At 37.5% G+C, this 25,855-nt stretch overlaps 1 protein-coding gene across 7 annotated transcripts in view; it reads left to right on the forward strand.

Moving 5' to 3' along the window:
- tln1 (talin 1) overlaps positions 1–25,855 on the forward strand; it is a 1,269,505-nt gene that overhangs the window by 86,073 nt on the left and 1,157,577 nt on the right. For 6 of the 7 annotated variants that reach the window (XR_015500341.1, XR_015500343.1, XR_015500344.1 and 3 more), the window contains 7 exons: positions 7,353–7,520; positions 7,603–7,897; positions 12,958–13,124; positions 13,204–13,332; positions 21,130–21,243; positions 23,840–23,953; positions 24,032–24,166. Coding sequence is in view for 3 of the 7 variants with exons in the window: in XM_087269398.1 (XP_087125524.1) it covers positions 7,353–7,520; positions 7,603–7,897; positions 12,958–13,124; positions 13,204–13,332; positions 21,130–21,243; positions 23,840–23,953; positions 24,032–24,166 (1,122 nt within the window). In the remaining 4 variants the exon portion in view is untranslated. 7 annotated transcript variants of the gene reach the window in all.

Raw genomic sequence — 25,855 nt, forward strand, 5'->3', positions numbered from 1 at the left:
CCGGAAAATTACCGGCAATTTTCCGGAAAGGTTGTATGTGTGAACAGGTCCTTTTTGAAAATACCGGTAAATTCGTTCTGGCTATTTTCCGGAAAGAGAAGTTGTAACATTACCGGCAATTTGCCGGAATGCTGCGCTGTGTGAATGCGGAAGGAAGATTGCCGTAATAAGCCCGTGCACGTCTAGAACGTGCTGACGTGAGACGTCTGCTTTAGCCAATCACAACAGTCAGACGCATTTACGTCCGCGCGGTTTGTGAGAATAAAAGCCTTTGAATATTTTTCCAGACACATTTAGCTGCTAGAAGTTAGTCAGATCACGTTTATATGTTCTTCTTAATGCCAACTGTGTAAATAATCATCGATGAGATGCTTATGATAAGCCGTTGTTTGTTTACCTTCAAGCTTTGCGTGCGCCTATGAGCGCCTGCACACGCACATATTATGAATATCTCGACATGCGAAAGTGATCCTGCGAAAGTTGTTCACAATATTGATCATCCACAGAATTTGTAATTTAGTCAAATGTTTACAAACACAAGCGCAGCCGTTTACAGCTTATTTGTGGTGAATGATGTCTGAATTTACCGGTATTTTGGAATGGATGTGTGAATGCTCTTTTCCGGAAAATTTCCGTAACGTCCTCGCCTGTGTGAACAGCGCTTTTTTGAATTTACCGGTAAAGTCGTTCCGAAAAATTTCAGGATATTTACCGGTATCACTGTGTGAAAGGGGCTAAAGATTAATAATGATTGTTACGTTTCATCCATTTAATAGCCCCTTTCACACAGTGATACCGGTAAATATCTGGAAAATTTTCGGAACGACTTTACCGGTATATTCAAAAAAGCGCTGTTCACACAGGCGAGGACGTTACGGAAATTTTCCGGAAAAGAGCATTCACACATCCACACACCAAATGCCGGAAAATTCTGACATCATTAACCAGAAATGACCTCTAAACGGCTGCGCTTGTGTTTGTAAACATTTGACTACATTACAAACTCTTCGGATGGATCAGTATTGAGTACAACTCTAATGAAAACATAGAGAAACACTTTCGCATGTCGAGATGTTCATGTGCATATGTGTGTGCTGGCGCTCACGGGCACACGCAAAGCTTGAAGGTAAACAAACAACGGATTATGATAAACATTTTAGCGATAATTATTTACACAGTTAGCATTAAGAAGGAACATAGAAACGTGATCTGACTAACATCTAGTAGCTAAAGGTGTCTGGAAAAATATTCAAAGGCTTTTATTCTCATAAACCGCGTGCGCGTGAATGCGTCTGACTGTTCTGATTGGCTAAAGCAGGTGTCTCACGCCAGCACGTTCTAGACATGGACGCGCTCTTTCCGGCAATCTTCCTTCCGCATTCACACAGCGCAGCATTCCGGCAAATTGCCGGTAATGTTACAACTTCTCTTTCCGGAAAATAGCCAGAACGAATTTACCGGTATTTTCAAAAAGGGCCTGTTCACACATACAACCTTTCTGGAAAATTGCCGGTAATTTTCCGGAAAGGTCTGTATGTGTGAAAGGGGCTTTTAACTGCAGTTCAGCAGCTCACTTACATTCAGCAACATATTGTTCATGGCCCGTGACAATTATTGGATGAAAATATGAAGTAAGGACTGCTGGAAGAGTGCTGTTTTAATGGAATTTGATACCGGAAAGAAATACTTCCAAATGAAAAAGAAAAAAAAAAACCTTACAAGAGGGCTAATCATCTTGACTTAAACAAAATCAATAAACAAAAACTGACAATATATTTGTGTTCACTATAATCGACATTACATATTATAAAAGTCAAGACTAAACAAATTTGAAGAGAAACTGAAACCTATTTAATAATTATCCAAATATGTGAATGTTTTGCTAACATGCTTTGACAATGCTCATATTATTTCAGTATAAAAAATACAAATTATAAAAGAAAACATTCAATAAAATAAACAATTCAATATTCAAAATTAAATTAAAGTATTCAAGTTTAATTCAGTTGAAGAGGGTTAGTCTAATTTAGATTAAAAGTGAAAGTTCATATTTATTAAGTTTTGTTTATTTATTTTTTATTTATTTTTATTTATTTATTTATTTATTTATTTATGTTTAATATTTTCTTTTTGTATTTATCTATTATTATTTTACTTTCTTAAGAATAGTTTGTTTATTGTATCTTTTATTGTTAATTGTAGTGTAAATGTTTGTTTTACCAAAGTTAGCAAGTCAATGTGTTTGAATATTTAAGAAATATAGAAAACAAATATTTCAGTTAACATTTCTGTGCAAAAAAAAGTCATTGCAAGACTGAAAAAACTGAATTCTCTAGATAAATGTGGTAAGATTCCCTTTTTGTTTACACATTCATGAATTAAAGTACTGTAACATACTCAGAAACTCATCTTATGAATAAATAAAAAAACTTTTTTGCTGATAAATGTGTTAAAAGCATAGTTAAACTGTATAAATAAAATAAAATGTCAATATTTTGGACTGCTGTGATCCTGAAAGGCCCCTTTAATACGTCATTAAATGATTTTTGCTTTAAATATAGATTTTTTTTTGGTATATAAACTTTATTTACAAGTGATGAAAATGCAATATGTCTTCAGTAAATCAGGCTAAAGATTATGATAATTACTTATTTTTGAAAAGTTTAACCCATAATTTTAGAGCAGGATGTTTTGGTGGAGAACATTTGCCACATCAAACTAACTCAAATCTCTTTTAATAACTGCTTCAAGAGCCAAATTTCAATTCAAATATGAATAAAAATAATCCTAATAATTTTAATTCTATGATGTAATCAATATGATGTTTCCCTTTACTGTAGTTCTGGCCCTTTTCTTGGGTTTCAGAGCTGTAAGAGTTGAAATAGTTCAGAATACTGTTTATCAGCTCCAATGTGATAATATTCAAAAGAAAAGCTCTGTGTTTGGTTAAGAGCGTGTTATCATTCTTCACAGTCTAACTGAAGGGGAAGTTTTCTGCTGCAGTCGGGTGCATGTGTTAATGTCCTTATTTGGATAGAACATTTATTAGTACAACACAAGTTGAACACAATTGGGAAACATGAGATTTAACGGAAATTAAACTGAAAGCAACACATCTAGTGCTGCCCTGTCCTGTTTAAGCACAGCACTGCCTCTTCTGTATTTCTCATCTTTTCTGGAGATTCCAGTGAACGCTTCACGGCTCTCTGCGTGGTGTTTAGTAGTCATCGGATCTGGGTCATTCTCAAAGTCTGCTCTCAAAAAAGGCTAATATGCTAAACCATAGATACTGAGCGTTTATTAGCGTGTTGGCATTAATACTAATGAGCACGACAGCTTGATTAACCTATTATACTGTATTTATTTTAAGAAATTGAAAGTTGTTACACCTGTGATAAATTCTTCTAGAAGCTACATTTTTAAAGGTGGCAACCATACTAAAGTCAATGCATTGTTACATAATTATCCCAATTATACATGTTAATTTCCCAAAAATGTTAATGGTATATTAAAAATCTAAATAAAACAGGCAATACATTAAGATTGAGAATGACCCATATTCTGCTTGTATAGAATCTAGAGCATTTGTGTGGGTTAGTAGTTTTTTTATATGCCCTTGTCGTCTTTTAGTTGTGTAGATTCTAATTCTTCTAGTTTTTCTTCTTTAACATCTCAAGTATGGTACAAAAAACACTTCTGGGTTTTAATGTTATGCAGCAATTAATGTTATATTAAACTATATATGCACAGCAAATGCACAGAATTCGCCTTAACCACATTTTTTTGCAAGTTTACTTGAAAACCTCCCATGAGTAATCTCGAGCTAGTGACATTATGGAAATATTCTCTTCAGATTTGGTGTGAACCTAGCAGTAGATTTCTTTGTGCATTAGATATATTAATGTTAAGTTCAGAAATGTCTCTGTTCGGTGTTATTGGTGTTGTAACAATATGTTGATGTTTTAAAAGTTACGTTTTTCCTTTTTCTAACGTTTAATTAATGTTTTAGGATGAATATTTTTTCTTGTTTAAATTAAGCCTACAAGGCTGTGCTAAATATTTTGTCCAGTGCAGATGTTCATTTTATGTAATTATATGCTTTATTTGAATTATTGAATTATATGCCCCATGAATTGAGTATTTTGTGTGGCGTGGCATTATTTAGTCGACTCTGATTTTGGGCTCTACTTTAACGATCTAGGCACAAAGTCTGAAGCACAGGGCGCAAAAGCATTAAGGGTGTGCCCAAGTTCACTTTTGCTATTTTAAGGACGGAAAAATACGCCCTGCGCCGCGGCGCTTGGTCTTACAGGGTTGAGCTTATTCTCTTAATAATTTAATGGGCTTGTTTTGAGAATTAACCAATCAGAGTCTCATCTCTCATTCCCTCTGAGAGTCAGTTGCGTTGCGCCATGGTGCATTTGCTATTTACATGGCGGACTTTGTAGGTGTGAAAACTGAATGCTTCACTAGTAAAAAAACAGTTAAACTGACCATCTGCAGCGAGAGGATAAAGAATGAGCGTCCTCCAATCGGCCTTTAAGGCTGATTTATACTTCTGCGTCAAACACTGACGTATGCTACGGCGCTGACGCATAGCCCTTCGCCGTGGCCGTCGCCGTCACTGACGTGCATCTCTCAAAAAATGTAACTACACGTCGCAACGGCGCGTAGCGTAAGCTCTGTGATTGGTCGGCTTGGTATCGCTGACGAGTCTGGGCGGGACCGAGAGCCGCGCGAATGGCGCGAGCGATTGTTTACAAGTGTGGAGTACCGTGAAGGAGCTCCGGATGGAAAGTTTTGTTTTGTGTTTACCTCATAGTTAAAGTTGTTGCACGTCCGCCGGTTCCTGCCTCAAAATGAGCGAGTTTGAGCCACTTGTATATCCCGGAAGTGTTCAGGAAAAGCAAAAAAGCAGCGAAGAAACTCAACACAGAGGAACATTTACACCTCACTGCCAACTAGCATTTCGGAAGTGTTAATGCAGACCAACAGAGACAGCGCGCAGAAGTATAATTGCACAGCCACGCGCGTTGCCTGCGCCGTGGGTTACGCCGGTCACTTGACGCAGAAGTATAAATCAGGCTTTACTCTTACTTTAACTTTCTCTCTTTTGTGGATAAGGAAACATTGTTGTACACACTATTAGCCTACATAATTAATTTCATTTATTAAGCTCAAAATTTTGTTTCAAAACTTTTTCTAAATTCAGTTCTGATTTCCAGCAAAGCAATAAATGAGCAATAATACTGATGTGTGGTCAAAAAGTGGAGATATATCCAAACACGCATGCTATGCCCCATATGGTCCAAAACGCGACAGGTGGACAAGTCTAAACTTGTTTTTAATAAAACAAATATAAAAATGCATATAACAAATAATAATAATAATAATAATAACATTATACAAAAGCAAATTGTCATGAATGAACTGAAAAATGCCTGGAGGCAGTGGCTTTTATATTTTTGTAGAAAATAATAGTTTTGTAACATTTTAATCCTTTAATTCTTTTTTTATTTGTAAAGATATTTCTGTACTGCTGTACATCCTGTGTGTATTTAGCAGTGTGAGCGAGGCGCACAACTAACTCGCTCTGCGCTGGACTTTAGACCTGCTTTCAGCTGGTCTATTGCGCAGTCTATTTTAGCTCCTCAAAATAGCAGAGCGCCAACAATGCGCCTTAACACATCTCTCTTCTAGACCGAAGCACCCATGGGTCCACAAAGTGGCACAAATGGATTTGCTATTTAAACAAAGTGGTGGAAAACAGGAAAATTACGTTGCGTTGGTCTGAAAATAGCAACACATTGGGGCAAACAGGTATTGCGCCTTATTGCACCGGGTGTATAATAGGGCCCTTTATGTTTCTTTCTGGTCTTTTCCGCTGTCAATGAAGCAGTCCAGCGGAATGAAAAAGAAAGCTGAGTCTGATTGGTCCTCGTGCATGCATTTAAAATGCTTACTGGCCCACAGAAATAACCTTATAGACCGTGGCGTAGGGGACGGGCCCGCAGGGCACGCACCGCGTGATTTTTAATAATGGAAAATCTGGCAACTGCAATAATCAAACTCTTGGGAACAACTGTGGTCGGAACCAAAGTTCACATGTCTGTGTTCTCTGAACTTCTCTCAAGCGGTGGACTGCTTCATTCTGATTGCTTGCCGCTGAACCGCATCATAGCTCATACCATAAAGTTGACTTGATTTCAACTCTCCTCGACGCTCACACCGGAGAAGACGCGCCGCGCTGTTTCTTGCCGCCGGTTCTCACTGAAAATGACGCTCTCGCCGCTTTTGGTTTGTGATCGCTCCTCAGTTTGTGAAGGCTTCCCCGCGTTGTCGCTCCACCCCGCTTCTCAATTTGTGATCGCTTGCCCCGTCAGTGATCCCTGCAGGGGGGCCTCCGCATTTTGCGCTATAGATCCGCACTGCTTATAGATCCAAGTTTGTTTGTTTGTTTTTTAAATAAAGAGTCTTAAAATGTAAACAACTTATTTCACATAATGTAAATAAGTTGTCATTAATAAGAATATGTCAATAACTCTATCTCAATAACAATTTTTTGGACGTAAACTTTATTATGTTTTTAATAAACGTGGTTATCAACAATGGTAATAAACAGAATTTCTCAACATTGACTTGGTTCAATGTGTATAGCATGGTTGATAACAATAAGAAACAAAAATAAAAAATTACAAATTATATATGTACACAAACAAACACACATATATATGAATATATGCATACAGAAACCTGTAAATAAATATAAGAGAGAGAAAAAAACTATATACAGAATGTCAGAGAAGTACATAAATGAAAAAAAAGTGTCCACTAAAATTATTGTAAAACATTAAACAGAAAAAAAGATTGTTGTCATCTATATTCTACTATTTTAATTGTTTTTCCTATGTTGTTGAATTAAATAACTTAAGTTTTAATAATGGAGATCAAATCGTCATGTATTTGGTTCCAATGAAGGATTGTTAAAATCTTTGCTTTGTTAATAAAGGCAGTGGACTGTTCTAGTCGAACAATGTCTATAAAATAGTATAACCATTGCTGAACTGACAGGAGATTAGGAGGGAACCAGGAACTAATGATTGTTTTCTTTGCAATAACTCAATTTTGACAAAAATGTCAGAAGTTTATAATTCTAAGGTGACGGCATGCCAAAAATGAACAAATTCTGAAATTCAATGTCCATTTAAAATTAAATCAAAACATTGCTAATAAAATTCCTAATTGGAATAATCTGCACTAAAATAGAACAAATGCAAACCTGATTATGACATTATGTCTGTCAGTATGTTAAATTTATTTTACTGTATGTATGTGTGTGTGTGTGTATGCAGGACATGTTGATGCAGTTGGCGAAGGCTGTGGCGAATGCAGCAGCGGCTCTGGTGTTAAAGGCTAAAAACGTGGCTCAGAAAAGCGAAGATTCAGCTCAACAAAACAAAGTGATCGCTGCTGCCACCCAGTGCGCCCTCTCCACATCACAGCTGGTGGCCTGCACACGAGTGAGCATTCAACACAATTCATTCACGAACACACTCACTGAACTATTTCCATGCTCATGTGTGCGTTTTATCTGGGTTGCAGGTGGTGGCTCCAACCATCAGCTCACCCGTGTGTCAAGAGCAGCTCATCGAGGCTGGAAAACTGGTGGCGAAGTCTGTGGAGGGCTGTGTGGAGGCGTCACACGGGGCGACCGGTGACGAGCAGCTGCTCAAACAGGTGGGCGCCGCTGCCACAGGAGTCACTCAGGCTCTTAACGAGCTGCTGCAGCATATTAGACAGTACGCCAGCGGAGGACAGCCAATCGGACGGCACGGAGAGGCCACCGACCGCATCCTGGATGTGACTGATAACATCTTCAGCTCCATGGGAGATGCAGGTACTAAAATGAGTATACAATATTTTTGTTCTTTGTCCGGCCCTGTCTTTAACATTAAGTTTGTTGTTTGTTCAACCTACTTATTAAGCTGATACAACACAATTCTTGACTTTTTTGGGACAACTTAATGGACTATATGCATGACTAGTGTTTTTCTGCCACCGATAAACTTCTGGTAAAAGGTTTCTTTTTCATGAGCTTCCTTTTGCAGCATTGATGTTGTAATGTTAAAATATATGGGGGTGGGGGGGTTGGTTGGTTCTTCACGTGAACACAGCTGCTGCGTTCTTGCATCCAGGTTAATCATGAATAACTCAGTGCGCATGCGCTAGTTGCACTATTGCGGTCTGATTATGTTTCAATCAAGGTTTATATGCATCAAATACATAACATCTGTGCCAAACATTTCAACTGACGAACATATTAACAATAATACAACCGTCAAGCCGAATTAAATGTATGCATTGGCACGTTGCAGCCTTAATGAGTATGATTATGTGAAACTCCATATAGATACATATTGCAATGATTTCGGGTACTTACTTAGCGATGCACGCACACATAACATAATATGCACAACTCTATAATACCTCTTTAATACCTGTTTTATAACTTTAAACTATCAACAACCACCACTGTTCTTCCCACTCCGTGGTGGATTTTGGCATAGTCCATTTTACGTGAGGTGGCGGGGGTGAGTGGAAGAAACCAAGTCGCGGGGGGAACATTTTCTACAGAAGTAATTTATGATTTCTTATGTGGCCCGGTACCAATTGTTCCACGGACCGGTACCGGTCCGCGGCCCGGTGGTTTGGGACCACTGCTATAACAGACTTAACTTTACACAGAAGACAGGCTATTCCCTTCGTGAACCCAGCATTAGATATCTTAGTGCTCCAAAAATAAAGCAGCAGTTTTAAATGCATATATTTGATTTGACTAATTCATATTATCATGAACACAATGACAAAAATGGTATCAAACAAATGCTAATTCCTAGTTAGCTAGTAGCTCTAACATGTTGTTTATTCATTTACATGCATACATGTGTATATGCTTATTGCGTATAGAGTACATACATAAATACATGTGTATATGCATCCTGAGACTACTTGCCATGCAAAAATAAAATATAGTGGTTGGTAAAATTATTTTTAAATCTTAAAATTAGCATAAACAAAATTATTGTATTACATATTGTATAATATGTCAATTGCATATATAAATAATAAAAAACAACCCCCCCAAAATGTTATATTTTATTAATATTTATAATATTTATAAATAAAAATAAAATATTTAAGATTTATAACATAATATATATATATATATATATATATATATATATATGTGTGTGTGTGTGTGTGTGTGTGTGTGTGTGTGTGTGTGTGTGTGTGTGTGTGTGTGTGTGTGTGTGTGTGTATATATATATATATAAATATATATATATACATACATACATACACACACACACACACACACACATATATATATATATATATATATATATATATATATATATATATATATACATACACACACATAAATACATACATACTTACTTACTTACCCACCCACCCACCTACTTACCTACTTTTATACTAGGTAGGTACTTTTTGCCTGGGGTAACGTGTTCTTCAACCAGACTCACTAATTAAAAATAAATACAGGACAACATTCAGCGACTTTCCCAGTCATCCTAATTATATTATTTGTTAAATACCAAAAAAATTAAAAAGACTCAGAGGATACTGATTGTTACCCGACAGCAAAACAAGTCAGCGGTGGTCATATGTCCAGACTGAAGATAATGACAACAGGAAGTCAGTGAAACAGGAATTCACACAAACCACAAATAAACCTGACTAGTTTTTCTTTACTCAGAAAACCTCGCCGTGGCTAAGACACATCCGTATTTACTCACAAGCACCATCCTTCCTGTCTGAACATTCTGAGAACTGGACTGAACCGCCGCAATGCTTTATTACTGGACTCACAGCTAGAGCAAATCTTGATACCCTCCTACACACTTTGTGTTACTAACAGCAATCAAAAGTTGCTCACAAAAGTCATTCAAAAATTATTAGTTAAAGAGCCCCTATTATACATTAAAAAGGGTCATGTTTTTGTTTTAGGGGTCTCCAACAACAGGCTGATACGCATGCAAAGTCAAAAAACACTTTCCTTGTCTTATAATATGCAACTATTTTTATTTAATTATCCCAGCGACTCCTATATGAATCATTCAGCGACTCATTTGTTCCCAAGCTCCTCCTTAGCGTGAAGCTAATCTGCCCTAATTGGACCGATGACGTTCTGTTGCGATGGATCGACAGCATTCAGCGTGAGACAGAATGAAATGCCCACCACAGCTTATCAACAATATTCAAGTAGCCAGAGTGCAGAGTGTATGTGTGAGCATACCTGTCAACACTCCTGTTTTTCTACTGCCTCCCGTATTTCAGACCCATCTCCGGCCACCCTCCATTTTTGTTATTTATCCCAGGAAAACTCCCATAATTTCAACCACCTACCCCCTCACCCCCTTTAAATCCCCAAACAAAGTGGCATGCAAGATGTTTTCAACGTGGCTTTAGACGCGATATGATAATATAAAGAGTTAACCAGATGCACTACAAGTGGTTGGAAGTAACAAAACACAATTAAATACATAATTTGCAAGCTAGAGAAACTGGTCTATGTACTGTGTACTGTAAAGTTCCTGTCAAGCTCTGACAAAGTCCCACACATCAATAGTCTTTTCTGATCCTTCCTTTAACAAACAGCGGATGAATCCCCCGTTGTAAGCATGTAGATTACAGAAGCACTCGTCAGAAAAATGAAGGCGATAATGCTGAGGTGTTTTTGCAAAAGTAAACCTCAACCACTTACTCTTCACAGTTTCATCTTCGGGTAAAGAAAATAACACTAACTTTCCCCTCACACTTCCAATATTATCCAGCTGAGCACAGCGTCTACACGACTTGATTCAACTGGGATCTGCTACAGTGTGTCTTTCTCTTTTTCTTTGCTACTGTTTGTGGGCGGGGCCACAGGTTTCAATTTTCCCAGGTTTGGCGCACAACAGATGGGCGGTGCTTAAGTTTTGTATCGATGTCATGCCGAAACGGCTAAAGACTCCTTATCAAGTCGATTCATTTGAAGCACTATAAGTCGACTCTTTTACAAATGAATCAACAGTTTTAAACACTGTGCACTTTCAGATTTCAGCCTTAGCTGGATATTTCACTTATCCAAGAGCTGTGTTACACACTACATGGAAGGTCATTTTCAAAAATCCATAGTAAGGGCTCTTTAAAGGGTTAGTTCACCCAAAAATGAAGTTCTGTTATTGATTACAAAACTGCATGTCGTTCCCAATCCCTGAGACCTTCTTCAAAACACAAGCTCCCTCATCCTTTATAGACCGTAACGATCAAGAGAAGTCCAGAAAAGTAACCAAAAGCATTGGTCAAAACCAAGCGGCAACCTCCCGCTCTCTCTCAGGAAGCCAATACGGAAGTAACTAAAACTGCAATTCATCCGAAATTCCGCTAGTCCTGGCCGCTCCTCGCTCCAAAACAGAGCAAATTTCAATTGAGCCCACTGTTAGAATGGCCAACTTTACAGCAGAAAAAAAGGTGTTTACAGCCTGGTACAAAAAAAGATTTTGGTTAATACAGCTAATATTACCCTTCATGACAACTGTGAGGGGGGTGAATTTTTTTATAACTCATCCGTTTCCTTTATATTAAGTTATATTAAGTTTGCATAATTAAGGGCGTGGCCACCTGAGTGACAGCTAGGTCTCGTTGGTCGCCGTCACGTCACCTCAGCTGAATCCGGCAGATTAGCCACTGAACTCGGCATATTTATCGTATTTCTGTGTTGTTTTATGTGGCTTTACACAGTCAACTGCCTTTTGGACTTGTTTCCTTCAATTATTGGATGGCATGGCATGCTGAGAGCACTTAATTGTGCTCACAAACCATTCATGTGGCCTCCGTTTCCCATGTGAGTAAAGTTATATACTTATATACCATCTCTATACATGTATTTGTTTTATTTAAGATCATTTATCGTTTATATTTATATTTAGAGCTGTAATGCACTTCAGAATCTGACAAATTGATTAGCTGTAGGCTCTAGATCAGTCATCTGAAGCGTTGTCATACAGTGTTATGCTGGATTTCATCAATAGTCTTACATTAACTAACACAGACTGTATCTGAAGTGTTTGGAAGTAATTCGCGTTTTCCTCCTGTTGAAAAACGTCATAAGAACAATGTTTAGTGGCTCAAAACACTTTATTGATATAGTATACAACCAAGCACAAGTGGTCAGAATACAAACGAGTCACAGGTGATAAAGTATTAAGCGTTCTCCCAAAGCAAAGTGTGTCTGAACCAGGTCCAAGCTAAATGCTAGCAGGTGTCTGTAGCTCCGCTCACTCTCCGCCTCTTTGCCCTTGTTTGGTATCCCGCCGTGGGTGTGATGACGCGCGAACAAAATGGCGACGGTTGGCCGCGCCTACTTGTGGCTTCTTTTGCGCTCTTTAGAAACCTATGGGTGACGTCACGGATACTACGTCCATATATTTTACAGTCTATGGTCAAAGCATTTCATGTGGCGTCAGTGGTTCAACTGTAATCATATGACACTCCAACAATTTTGTGCAGCAAAAAACAGTTAAAACGACTTTGTTCGACAATGTGTTTGCATTATGAGTACTTGCGCCCTATCATACACCCTGCGCAATGCGGTATTTAGTGTGAACCCAGTAGTAGATATGTTAGTGCTCCAAAAATGAAGCAGTAATTTTATATGCATGTATTTGATTTAACTAGTGCATATTATCATGAATGCAATGGCAAAACTGGTATTAAAAATTGTATTAGTAATTTTGTGTTCATGACTAGCCCGGAAAATATCAGTGCAAATGCTTTAGTGCACAGTAAGAATGTGCAAATGTTCTGTCAAATCCACAATGAAAAGCTCTTTTGGTTTTGACGTCTGCATACACCAAACTCATAGACATGTTCCTGTCCTTCTGTGTTCAGGGGAGATGGTGCGTCAGGCGCGGATCCTTGCTCAGGCCACCTCAGACCTGGTCAACGCTATCAAGGCGGACGCAGAGGGAGAATCTGACCTGGAGAACTCTCGCAAACTCCTCTCTGCAGCCAAACTCCTGGCTGACGCTACTGCCCGTATGGTGGAAGCTGCGAAGGTGGGACAGAAGACACCTCAGCGTGTGCTTTCATACTAATAATCTGTGAGTTTAATGGTTGTTTAATGCGTTCCGGCAGGGTGCAGCTGCTAATCCAGACAGCGAGGAGCAGCAGCAGAAGTTGCGTGAAGCTGCAGAGGGACTGCGCATGGCCACCAATGCTGCAGCACAGAACGCCATTAAAAAGAGACTCGTCAACAAACTGGAGGTGAGGACTGCTTTGACTGCGCCCTTGGAATTTCTAGTTTATATGATTCTAAAGATCTTGAGTGGTCTGTTAGGTTTGAAATTGGTCATCATATCTGTTATGTATTGAGGTCCTAGGCTATTTAGTGATTTATAGACAAGTAGTAATACTTTAAACTCTACTCTCAGGGTGTCCGCGGGGTTGTAAAAGGTAGTAAATAAAATAAGCCAAAATTTAGGCCATTAAAAAATATTAAAAAGTCATAAACGTCCTCTGACAAGGTATTAAATCAGGGGTGTCCAAACTTTTTGGGGCGAGGGCCAGATGCAAAAAAAAAAAAAAAAAAAAAAAACGTTGTCCCGGGCCAAATTTTACATACATCACACAGACACGCATATATATATATATATATATATATATATATATATATATATATATATATATATATATATATATATATATATATATATAGATAGATATATATATATATATATATATATATAGAAAAAAATATATATATATGTGTATATATATATATATATATATATGTATATGTGTGTGTGTGTGTGTGTGTGTGTAATATGGAATTATTTTAATTATTTCAACTGTGTTTCTAGAAAGACTTACGTTTTTAAAATCTTGAATCTTCTCTAGGCAAATTACAGTTGCAACACTCATCAGACACTCCTATATAAATTCTCCTTCAGACAGTGAAGGGTTTCCTGTGCATAACTAGCCAGCGTAGATTGCACTTAGCATGAAAAACTGCTGTTGTTGAGATGATAGGCCAGCTGCTAATTTTTTTACTTTTTGATCTCGTTCGGCACCAGTGTAAAAGCTGAAGGCCTGATGTTTTGTTTCATAATGTCTTTTAATATTATATTCCTTCATTACTGCAACTGATACCTGGCAAATTAAACAGATACATTTCCCACTGACCTCTGTGAAGAAATATTCTTTGCCCCAACGTGACTAAAATTTCCTGCACACACTGTTGATTTTCCTTTTTCTTGCTTGTGCCAATGCTCGCCAAAACGTGATTATCAATTATGTTTCCTTCAGTTTGTTCGGTTCATTTTGCTTCATTACAGGAACTGCTGCCTAATTGAATGCGTGTCATAGCGACACCCGGTGGTTATTTATTGAATTACGTTCATTTTTGAATAGCGGGCCAGATTCTATTAAAATTTATAAAAAGCCTCGCGGGCCACCACAAAACTGATTGCGGGCCTGGACACCCCTGTATTAAATTTCCGAGCCCAGTTTTTTAGATACATTTTTAGATTGTGTCAAGCGTAGGCCTTTATTCTAAATTTCACGTGGATTTATTTATATATGGAGAGTAGGACCTGAGCGCTCTCATGTAATTAAATTAGTACTTAAATTAAAACATGGGGAAATGCAAGTTTTCGGACCTCAGGCTGGAGGAAGCAAGATTTAAAGACTGGCCTAGGCCTGTAGTTGGCAACAGCCGCGAGGCTTATAGCCACGTCTGCAAGAAGACGATTGTATCGGCGCTATATTAGCTCATATCAGCTGTCAGTCACTGAAGGCTTTCCGCTGTCAGATGACAGGGAGCTTGTGTGGGGAATGCGTAAAACGCAAACGAGGGAAGAGTGAGTACCGATGACAGCGATTATGTGGTGAATGTTGATCCGCCAGCCGAGAAGGTGCCCGAATCTCGATGCGTTATTTTTCACTGCGTGTTTAGCGCAAATGTCTGCTATGAATGTAAAATCTAGCACGGCACACATCATCGCCAAAGAAGCTCGCCTTTACTGAGATTAAACTGAATCTGCGGCTTATGACAAAGAGCGGTATTGCGTTGGTGGTCATCGAGAATCCTGCTCTAGCCTGGTCGGCTGACTTGCCTGTTTTTTCCACAAACACAGAAAACTGTAAATCAGAGCATAACTAGATTGAGCATTTAAAATGACACAAACCGAAACCAAACCTTATAAAGAGTGATAGAAGTCAGACTTTTTTCTTCAATTTTTTCCATTCTTTCTTGAGATGTATATTATTTTTCTATTTAATCACTGATCATTTCACTGATTTCAGCCTTAAATTGAATGATTTATTATAAACTTTCGTTTGTTTGTAGCAGAAATATCATTTATTAAATTAACATGCGTATAAAAACAATAATGCAAAATAACCTACTGCAATGCTTAATTTTTGTTTGATGTAAACCATACATTTACTTTTCATTTTGTAATAGTCTGACTTTTTGTCGCAGATAACTCACATTCAAGCACATTCAAGGCAGCATGATAATGAGAAATGTAATTCATTGTTAGTATTATTGTCAATGTAACAGGGAGCCAGTGTAGAGACCTGGGACCTCATGTATCAACGCTGCGTACGCACAAAAACTTTGCGTACGCCAGGTTTCACGCTCAGAATCGCTCACGTTTGGATTTACTAACAATGAACTGAACGTGGGAATTTGCGCAGGTTCACGGCAGCTTTCTGGCAGGCGTACGCACATTTTTTTGTGCGTGTCTGTTTTATTTCCATTGGCGACTCCTAGAGGCAGTTGTGTTAAATTCTTCTCTACAAAGTGTCTGATCCTTGCAATGGCGTCTGTATGAGACGGGCTCATATAGTAGGTATGTAAGATTTCCATACCATACAGTTGACCAGCTAAACATTAAAGCACAATTTGCAGCGGTCGCCTGTTTTCCCAATGTAATCTGAGCTATCTACTGCACGCACATTGCTATAAAGACACTATGTGAAGATAAATTTGCATGCGTGAATCAGAAACATTTCCATTCAATAAATGTGCAAATAAAATATGATGCACAAATTTATTGATGATTCCTACTTGTCTTTCTCGTGATAAATAGTTGGCAAAATCTGATATGTAGCCGGGAAAAAAAGAAGAATGAATTCATCAGATGCTGGATTCGAGCCGAGTTTATGCTCGAACGTGTCAGTGCATGATCATATGCTTCTTATGAGGTGCGCCACTGAGACTGCGAAGGGTACTGCAACATTTTACAGATATAAACCACACTATTTCTTTTTTAAATGCACTCAGTACGATGTTCAGACCCAACTGTGTTAACCGTATCAGCTAAACTCTCCCACTCTTTTTTTTTTTCTTTTGTTGTTAATTCCGCCGAACAAACTTGCAAATAACACCGCTTTTCTCCGGTCTACCTCCGAAAGCAGCACCTCCATTTCACATTCTGTTCAAAGTTTCTCTTTTTGCTTGCTTTTGCCATTGCTTTTTCGTTGGGTTTTGACATTAGCATAGTCATTAGCATATTCATACGGGGGAGGAGGCAGGGAGGGGTTTTGTGCTCGTGCATGTTGCGCTCAGTTTCACGTTCATTCAGATGTACAAAAGAATATGCGTGAGATTCGGCGTACGCAGTGTTTCATACATCTGAATTTTTTTCTGCGTACGCACATTTACAGCTTTGTGCGTACGCAATGTTTTAGTAAGATTTCCACGCAAGTCTTCGTACATGAGGCCCCTGAGGACAGGTGTGATGTGCTCTGATTTCCTGGTTCTGGTCAGAATCCTGGCCTGGATGAGCTGCAACTGTCTGACTGTCTTTCTGGGAAGACCAGTGAGGAGGCGTTACAGTAATCCACCCTGCTGCTGATAAAAGCATGAACAAGTTTCTCTAAGTCTTAACTGTAAACAAAGCATCTGATTCTTGCAATGCTTTTGAGATTATAGTATGCTGATTTACAAACTGCTTTGACATGACTATTGAAACTCAGATCTATCTCCAGAGTCACACCAAGATTCTTGATCTTATTTTTTGTTGTTAGAACCTTAGAGACAAGGTACGCATTCTCCTTGAGAACCTCCAGAGAAGACTTCAGTTTTTACTTTGTTCAACTGAAGAAAGTTTTAGCTCATCTAACTGTTAATCAATTAATGTTCATCAATGCATTGGCACAGGGTGTCAATGGGGCTGTAGTCATTAGGCAGTAAGGCGATGTAGTACAAAATCCGGCAACGAAATCCGATTAAAACCAACCCACATTCTTAAGCCTGAAAATTCAGTTTAATTTAGAGTTTAAAGAGAGCAAATGCAACTAAATGCGAACTTATTTTGGTAAAACCCCAAACTGCCTCAGGCCAAACCTTCATGAGCATGAAGATGTGATGACATGTTTCTCTGAGGTCACACTCTCTTTTAAAAGTAATCGCCTGCGCTGAGATGAATTCTCACAGTGTTGCCAACTATAACATCTCTTTACTTCCCTATTTGGGTAAAGTGATATACTGTTTTACTGCTCATTCATTTAAACCCTCCTAAAGGCTACAGCGAAAACCACTGATCATGTTTGCACAGACTGCAGTATGTATAGCTCAGAGGTGCTCTTTCACAACCAACTTGTTGCAGCCTGTCAGAATGAAGAACTATTAGACAGCAGCTTTCGCAAACCCCAAGAACCCGTTTCTCTGTTTCAGCATGCGCATTTTCTGCAGTGAGAAGAACAGAGTGTGCACCTCTGAAGAATTACAGTTTTAGTTTTCATGATATCTCTTTTTGTCCCTTTATCTGTCTAACTGGCTGCTTGTCCTATCAGCAGCTTGCCAGAAGACTTTAGTAGTAGCCAGCCAAAATACTTGAGTAACTTTCCAGAAGACCAAAGCAATGCAGGAATAGCCTAGCTGTAATGATGCCTAGCAACTACCAGCTAGAGATCATAGGCAGCGTCTTACATTTATTTTAGGCAATCACCATGCCATAACAACTGTTTAAACTACATAGCAACATCTGAGATCGTAATAATGAACTAGTACTGTCACTACTCTGAGGTGTGTTTCCCAAACAACGACGTAACTCGCGACTGAACTATCATAGTACGATGCATCGTTTGGGACAAGAACGATGTAGTGACTAGTGTTTGCCAAAACTCGTAATTTCTCTGTCGCAGATCCGTTGTTTGAACTACGTTAGTTATAACGTGAAACGCCCATAATGATGCTCTAAACGGGGTTGAGTAACTACTTCTTTAGAGAAGAACCCCATCATTTCTTTGTGCAAATTATATTGTTTTACACGCACACACACTTAAACAATCCAATATTAGTTTTGCTAAAAACATGCACTTGTTTTCTATAGTAACCGAAATATATGTAAACGGCACATGTAGGGCCTGTGTTTAACATACAGTTCAGTTACAAAAGCTAACATGTACTAATATCCTATATAAATAATATAAATGAATTATGAGGCTATGTATTAATAAATTAAATTTAATATTAGTTATTTATTAGGAAATGAAAAAAAATCCTACTTTAATAATAAAATTAATGATTATGATGATGATGATGATGATTATTATTATTAAGCAGGATATTGTTTATTTATTTATTTTTTTTGAAAGCTTGATTTCCGGTTTAGCATCCGCCATGTGAAGTTGCAAAGTCGAGAGCTCTGCAAACTAATTCTTAAATTTACTAAATACATAGTTACAACCTACTCCAAGTTTATTGTTGCAGCTGCTAATTTGTTTTGTGGACTATTTCTGAACTTTGTGGCTCGATGTTAAAGCCCCACGTTAAAAAAAGACTGATTTGGCGAATGGGTCCTCTGAGTTGGCCAAAGACGAAACAAGCATGATTGATGGTGCCTCAATAATGGCAGCGATCAATTTTTTGGAAACCAAGATGACTTGGAAATTATATATATATAATTTATTATTATTATTATTATTATTATTATTATTTTGATGGAGATGCTAATGGTCTAATACAATTCAATGATTTATGCTAATCTTAAATTGCTTCGACAGACCGGAGATCAGTTGAATGGATTAAAAAATTATAAAAACCTAACTGATTAACTTTTAAGCTGTAAAATTTGCAAAACAATATATTTAAAGTTGGTTGAAAATAATGTACATATACTCAAGAGGATTCAGCTGTGCTTTATGGGAGTGGGCAGAGCTAAATATATTTAATGTATTAATTATTAATTACATTATTATATTAATATATATAAATATTTTGTCATGAATTGCTCATTGTGACAATCTGATTGGTAGACTTTCTTTTCTTTGTAGCATCAGGGGTGATGCAGTTTTTCTTCATGAATTCCACTATTAAATATTTTGTTTTATATCAGGGTGTCCGCGGGGTTATAAAAAGTATTAAAAGTTGCTAAATCAATTATAAGAAAATTAAACTTAAAAGGTATTAAAGTCTTAATTACGTTTTTACGAGTTCTTAATTTTCGTTCAAGCGACGTTTGACTCCAAATAAGCATGAATACATTTATTTTTCTCCTAATATTAACAACGGCATGCTCGATTGGTTTGAACCGGTGCGTGTCTGGCCAAGCTCCTCAGTCCGGGTGATGTCACGTAATTTACGTCAAACGTGGGAAGGTGATGAGACACTCTCCACATGTAGCGAAACCATAGAGCGAAACAGACGGCAAAAATGGGAAAATTTTTATTTGTGTACTCCTGGTTGGAGAAAGACAAGTTTAAACAGTGGCTGAAGACTGTCGCTAAAACAACTGCATAATTTATTCTTTCAAGCTTTGTTTCTTCCAAGCTTATCTGAGTTTTGTTGCTTGGTTGGGCTCCATGTTAAGTTACTGGTTTGATACTGATTAGAATTTAAAGTGGTGATGAGGTCTTTAAATATGCTGAGAAGGTCTTTAAAAGTCTTAAAAAGGTATTCAAAATTACCTTTAGGATTTCTGCATATACGCTGTATATATAAGTAGAATTATTGAAAACCGATTGATTCAACAAAAGCATGTGCAGTCGATAAACAACATCACAATATATTAAGAATTTTAACAACATATTTAATCATACGCCTAAAGGCTGATTTATACTTCTGCGTCAAACGCCGGCGTATGCCACGGCGGTGACGCATAGCCCTTCGCCGTGGCCGTCGGCGTCACTGACGTGCACCTCTCAAAAAATGTAACTACACGTCGCAACGACGCGTAGCGCAAGCTCTGTGATTGGTCAGCTTGGTAGCGCTGACGAGTCTGGGCGGGGCCGAGAACTGCACGAATGGCGCGAGCGATTGTTTACAAGTGTGGAGTCCCGTGAAGGAGCTCCGGATGGAAAGTTTTGTTTTGTGTTTACCTCATGATTAAAGTTGTTGCACGTCCACCGGTTCCTGCCTCAAAATGAGCGAGTTTGAGCCACTTGTACAACCAGGAAGTTGTTTAGGAAAAGCAAAACCGAAGCGAAGAAACTCGACACAGAGAAACATTTACACCTCACTGCCAACTAGTGTTTCGGAAGTGTTAGTGCAGACCAACAGAGACAGCGTGCAGAAGTATTAATGCACAGCTGCGCGCGTTGCATGCGCCGTGAGTTACGCCGGTCACTTGACGCAGAAGTATAAACCAGGCTTAAAACAGGGGTGTCCAAACTTGGTCCTGGAAGGCCGGTGTCCTGCTGAAATTAGCTCCAACTTGCTTCAACACACCAGCCAGGGAGTTTCTAGTATATGTAGTTAGAGCTTGATTAGCTGGTTTAGGTGTGTTTGATTAGGGTTGGGGCTAAACCCTCTAGGACACCAGCCCTCCAGGACCGAGTTTGGACACCCCTGTTTAAAATGTAATTCTAAACGTAATAATGGGTCATTTTGAGTCATTTTTTAATGCTGCTCTGAAATATGTTATCCAGATTTGAGTTTGGCAAGAGATTTTAGTGTTTCCACATTGGTGTATATAAAAGTTGTTTATACACATGCAAAACAGCCCAGACATGTGGCAAATATGGCCAACAAGTGCATTGGCTTTTACATCAAAGAGACTTGTTAAGTGTCTTTGTAATGAAAAACTCTTTGTGTTTTATCTGTTTTATCAGAATGCAGCGAAACAAGCCGCAGCAGCCGCCACTCAGACCATAGCAGCCGCTCAACATGCAGCTTCATCCAACAAGAACCCTGCGGCCCAGCAACAACTCGTACAGAGCTGCAAGGTGGGCATTATGGCAACACCTACTTCCTGTTCCTGCAGGGTTACAACAAGTTCACATATAAGTCATGTGTTTGTGAATGCCTCACTAATAGAAATAACTTGTGTAAACAGGAATGAAACATAAGCGTAATTCTGTGGATCAAACTGATGAGCCGTTATTTTTGATCAATCACAGCATTTATTTCTTCTTGCAGAGTGTTATGATTCTATTATTCTGATCATCAAGGAGGCATTTAATAAATGTAAAAAATTATTTCATTAAATAACTAAATAACTGCTTTCTTATTGTATGTAGTTTCAAATTAAATTATTACTCCAGTCATTATTGCTTTTATTTCTATTACCATTATTATTATTATTATTATTAATAAAAATAATTAATATTAGAGTTAGAGAAGCTGAAAATTCATCTTTAAAATCACTGGAATAAATTATTTAATTCAATTATAAACTACTTTTGAAAAGTTATTTCATACTGCAATAACATTTCACAATTTCACAGTGTGTACTGTATTTTCGATTAAATAAATGCAGCTTTGGTGAGCAGAAGTTTATTTTAAAACATTTAAAATTCCTACTCACTCAAAAATCAATTTGTACCTAAAACGTCCATATTAATACCTCAAGGGTATATAATAGTATCTAAAAAGTACAAAAGTGTTTCTCTTAAAATTTTAAGGTACTAATATTTTACTAATATTTTACTCTTATATAAATATTTTATACTTTTGAGCTACCAATATGAACCCTTCAAGTACAAATGTGCACCTTTTGAAAAGGTAGCACCCCAGTGACAGCTTGTGTACCTTAATTTCTGAGTTTACTGACCCCAAACATTTGACAGGTAGTGTATGTTTTAAGTGTGATTTAATGTAAAACCTACAGCTGAAGTATAATGATTTCACACAGTTAGGCAATTTAATTTAATTTAATTTAATTTAATTTAATTTAATTTTGATTAAATAGTTGGTTTCACACAGTTAGCCAGTAATTTAATGTAAAGCCTAAGTTAACTATTTTATTTGATTTTAATTTGATGTTTTCACACAGATAATTGAATTGAATTAATTTATGTTTTTGATTATATGAATAAGTAATTTAATTAATTTAGAAAATGTTATTACATTTAGGAAATAATTACATTACTACCCAAATTATGAAATTTAAACATGATAATTTTGAAGAGATTCATGCTGAAAAGCATGTTTGTGTTTTTATATTTATGGAGAAAAATAAAATATTATATTTTTTTAGACTCTTGGGGCAAGATGGCCAGCCAGAAAGGTTTTTGATGAATATATCTTCAAACTGAATAATTTGGTTAGTAATGTAATTGAAATTTCCTTATTTTATTTTGTTTTATTTTATGTTATTTTATTTTAAGTTTTATTACAGAAATAAGGGAATTTCAATTAAATTACTACCTGACTAATTACATCTAAAATATATATTAATTAAAAACTTTCTGGATGGCCATCTGGCCCCAAGAGTCTAATTCCTACCTTTTTATTTAAAAAAAAAACTTTAACATTTTTCTCCACAAGCACAAATCTGCTCATAAATCCTTTATCAACAAATACATAAAAAACCTTTGATCATCAAAATAAAATGCCACATACTGTATCACAGTTTGCCATTTGATCAGTCAACTTTACAAGAGATTTCAGCAGACACTACATAAAAAATAGCAAAGCCATTCATCAAAAGTGTTAAGATGAGATTTTGCACCATCTGTGGTTAAGAGAGAAAAAAATGAATAAGGAAAAGGTTGGCATCTTACCCTGTGTTACCCTACAGGTTCAATTTAATTCAAGTAAAATTGTATCTTTTGACAATAAGTATTGTTTCAAAACAGTTTTACAAAAGGCGCACATTACTGCATTACAATCTAAATAAAAAAAGCTGAGGTTATTCAGATAATTGGTAAAAATCTGCAGATTTCTGCGAAATTATTTTGGGAGTATCATAACTAAAACCTTAATATATGAAATAAAAAATAATATCTTTGTAACTTTTATTTAATTTTTAAAATGCAAATCAAATTAGATTCACTTTATTTGGTAAACAAAGCAAATTTGTCATATAATATATCTAGTAAAAGACTGAAAATATTACTGTACAAACTGCATTGTACATACATCAGATGAACATTTTCATATTAGTCAATAATATTACTGTAATTAATGTAAGTAATTAAACTGCATTTCGTTGCATTGTACTGCATTTCATTGCATTGTACTTGTACATGTGTAATGACAATAAAGTTGAATCTAATCTAAAAAAAAAATAAACTGAATAAATATAGATTTACACACATTAACTCAAGTAAATAAACAGAATTAATGATGGGCTAAAAATCTGCAGAAAATCTGCGCAATTCTGCGCATGCAGATTCCGGGTGGGCCTAGTTCTTAATAAACGTAACTAATTAACTCATAGCTAATAGCTTTTAACTGTTAAAGGTATTCTATTTAAAAATAGACAACCGTTAGTTATATAGCATGTAGGTGATGTTCATTAATGAAGTGTATTTGTGTATTAAGTGTTGAATCCCACAAATGTTGGTCTGTTTGTGATTGTTGGTTTGGTTTGTGCAGGTGGTGGCGGATCAGATCCCACAGCTGGTTCAGGGTCTGAGGAGCAGCCAGGCTCAACCCGACAGCCCCAGCGCTCAACTCGCCCTCATCGGAGCTAGCCAGAACTTCCTGCAGGTTCTTTAGATCATTGCCTCCTGTTACAAAGAACAAATCTCCTTGATTTGAGCTCATAATGTCTGTACTTTTTGTCAGCCCGGAGCCAAAATGGTGACCGCAGCCAAAGCTACAGTTCCTACCATCAGTGACCAGGCGTCTGCCATGCAGCTCAGTCAGTGCGCTAAAAACCTGGCCAGTGCTCTGGCTGAGCTCCGCACGGCCGCCCAGAAGGTACCACACCGCAGTTTTACATTACGCTTGATATATGAGCTTTTCAAATGCTCATGACTGACATTTGTACAGTATAGTTGAGGACAAAGTTATTAGCTCTCTTGTGAAATGTTCATTCTTTTTCAGATATTTCCCAAGTGAAGTTTAACAGAGCAAGGACATTTTTCAAAGTGTTTTCCAATATATTTGACTTCTATAGAAAGTCCTATTGCTTTTAGTTTGGCTAAAATATTTTAAAAAAATTAAGGTCAATATTATTAACCTGCTTTTTGTTTTCTGTCAGATTCTGGAGTGCATTACAGCTCCAAAGAACATTATAAGTGATAAATGATCTTAAATAAGACAAATACTTTTATAGAGATGGCAGAAAAGTGTATAAATTCACTCACCTGGGAAATGGAGGCCACGTGAATGGTTTGTGAGCACAATTAAGTGCACACAGGAAATAATTGCAAAAGGCAACTGACTGTGTAAAGCCACATAAAACAAAACAAAAATACGATGTGTATGCCGAGTTCAGCGGCTAATCAGCCGGAATCAGCTGAGATGAAGTGACGGTGACCAGCGAGACCTAGCTGTCACTCTAGTGGCCACGCCCTTAATTATGCAGACTCAATAAAACCTAATATAAAGGAAACGGATGAGTTATAAAAAAATTCACCCCCCTCACAGTTGTTATGAAGGGTAATATTAGCTAAATGAACCAAAATCGTCCTTTGTACCAGGCTGTAAACATCTTTTTTTCTGCTGTAAAGTTGGCAATTTTAACAGTGGGATCGATAGAAATTTGCCCTTATTCTAAAATGCGGAAGTGCGCCTGTTTTCGCGATTGTCTTAGAACTTCCGATTCAGTCGCCTATGGGAGAAATGACTAGGAATAATAAACGGCAGAAAATGGTCGAACTACTTGCTCTACAAACAAATGTTTGCATGACTATACAGACCAAGTAGAATAATATAATAAGAAAATATCAAATTGCAACATTAAGCAGCGTAACGAGCAGTTTTTAACGTCAAAAAATGAATGGAAGTGAATGAGACCGGAAGTCTCCAGCCAAAAAGATTCAAATAGCAGCGCCCGCTCGTCGGCGGAGAATAAGGTGAATATGGAGCCAGGAATAGCGGAATTTTAATGAATTGCAGTTTCAGTCACTTCCGTATTTGCTTTTACGAGGGAGAGCGGGAGGTTGCCGCTTGGTTAAATCATGTTCTCTCCTCAAGTCGTACCGCCCCCAAACACATATGAACATTGTGATTGGCTGTGCCTTTCTCTGCTGTTATCTGAGAGGTTGTAGCTGCGTTCAGATGTAAATAAACAGCTATATGTAAAGGTATAAATATGATCCCTGCCAGTTCTCCTAATAGCATAGTAGCATGTCCACTTTCATTTGAAACAATTTGTCAGAAAAACTACAGCCTGCGGGCACTTGGATTCGCCCGTCCCCACTGATGTCAAACCTACCCCCTTGCTTCAAATGGTTACATCCAGGGCTTTACATTAACACCGGCCAACCCACCAAATGCGGGTAGATTGCAGCTTTGGCGGGTAAGACAGCCGCTCCCACTAGCCACTTTGGCAGGTTGGAAATAATTTTTACATTGTAGTTTTCTTAAAGCAGGGTTCGACAATAAGGATGGCCCAATATACATGCAATTGTAATCTTAGAATCGAGAAACAGCACGACTGAA

The sequence above is a fragment of the Danio rerio genome, chromosome 10, assembly GCF_052040795.2.
Source record: "Danio rerio strain M-AB ecotype USA chromosome 10, GRCz13ab, whole genome shotgun sequence".
NCBI classification, from domain to species: Eukaryota; Metazoa; Chordata; class Actinopteri; order Cypriniformes; family Danionidae; genus Danio; species Danio rerio.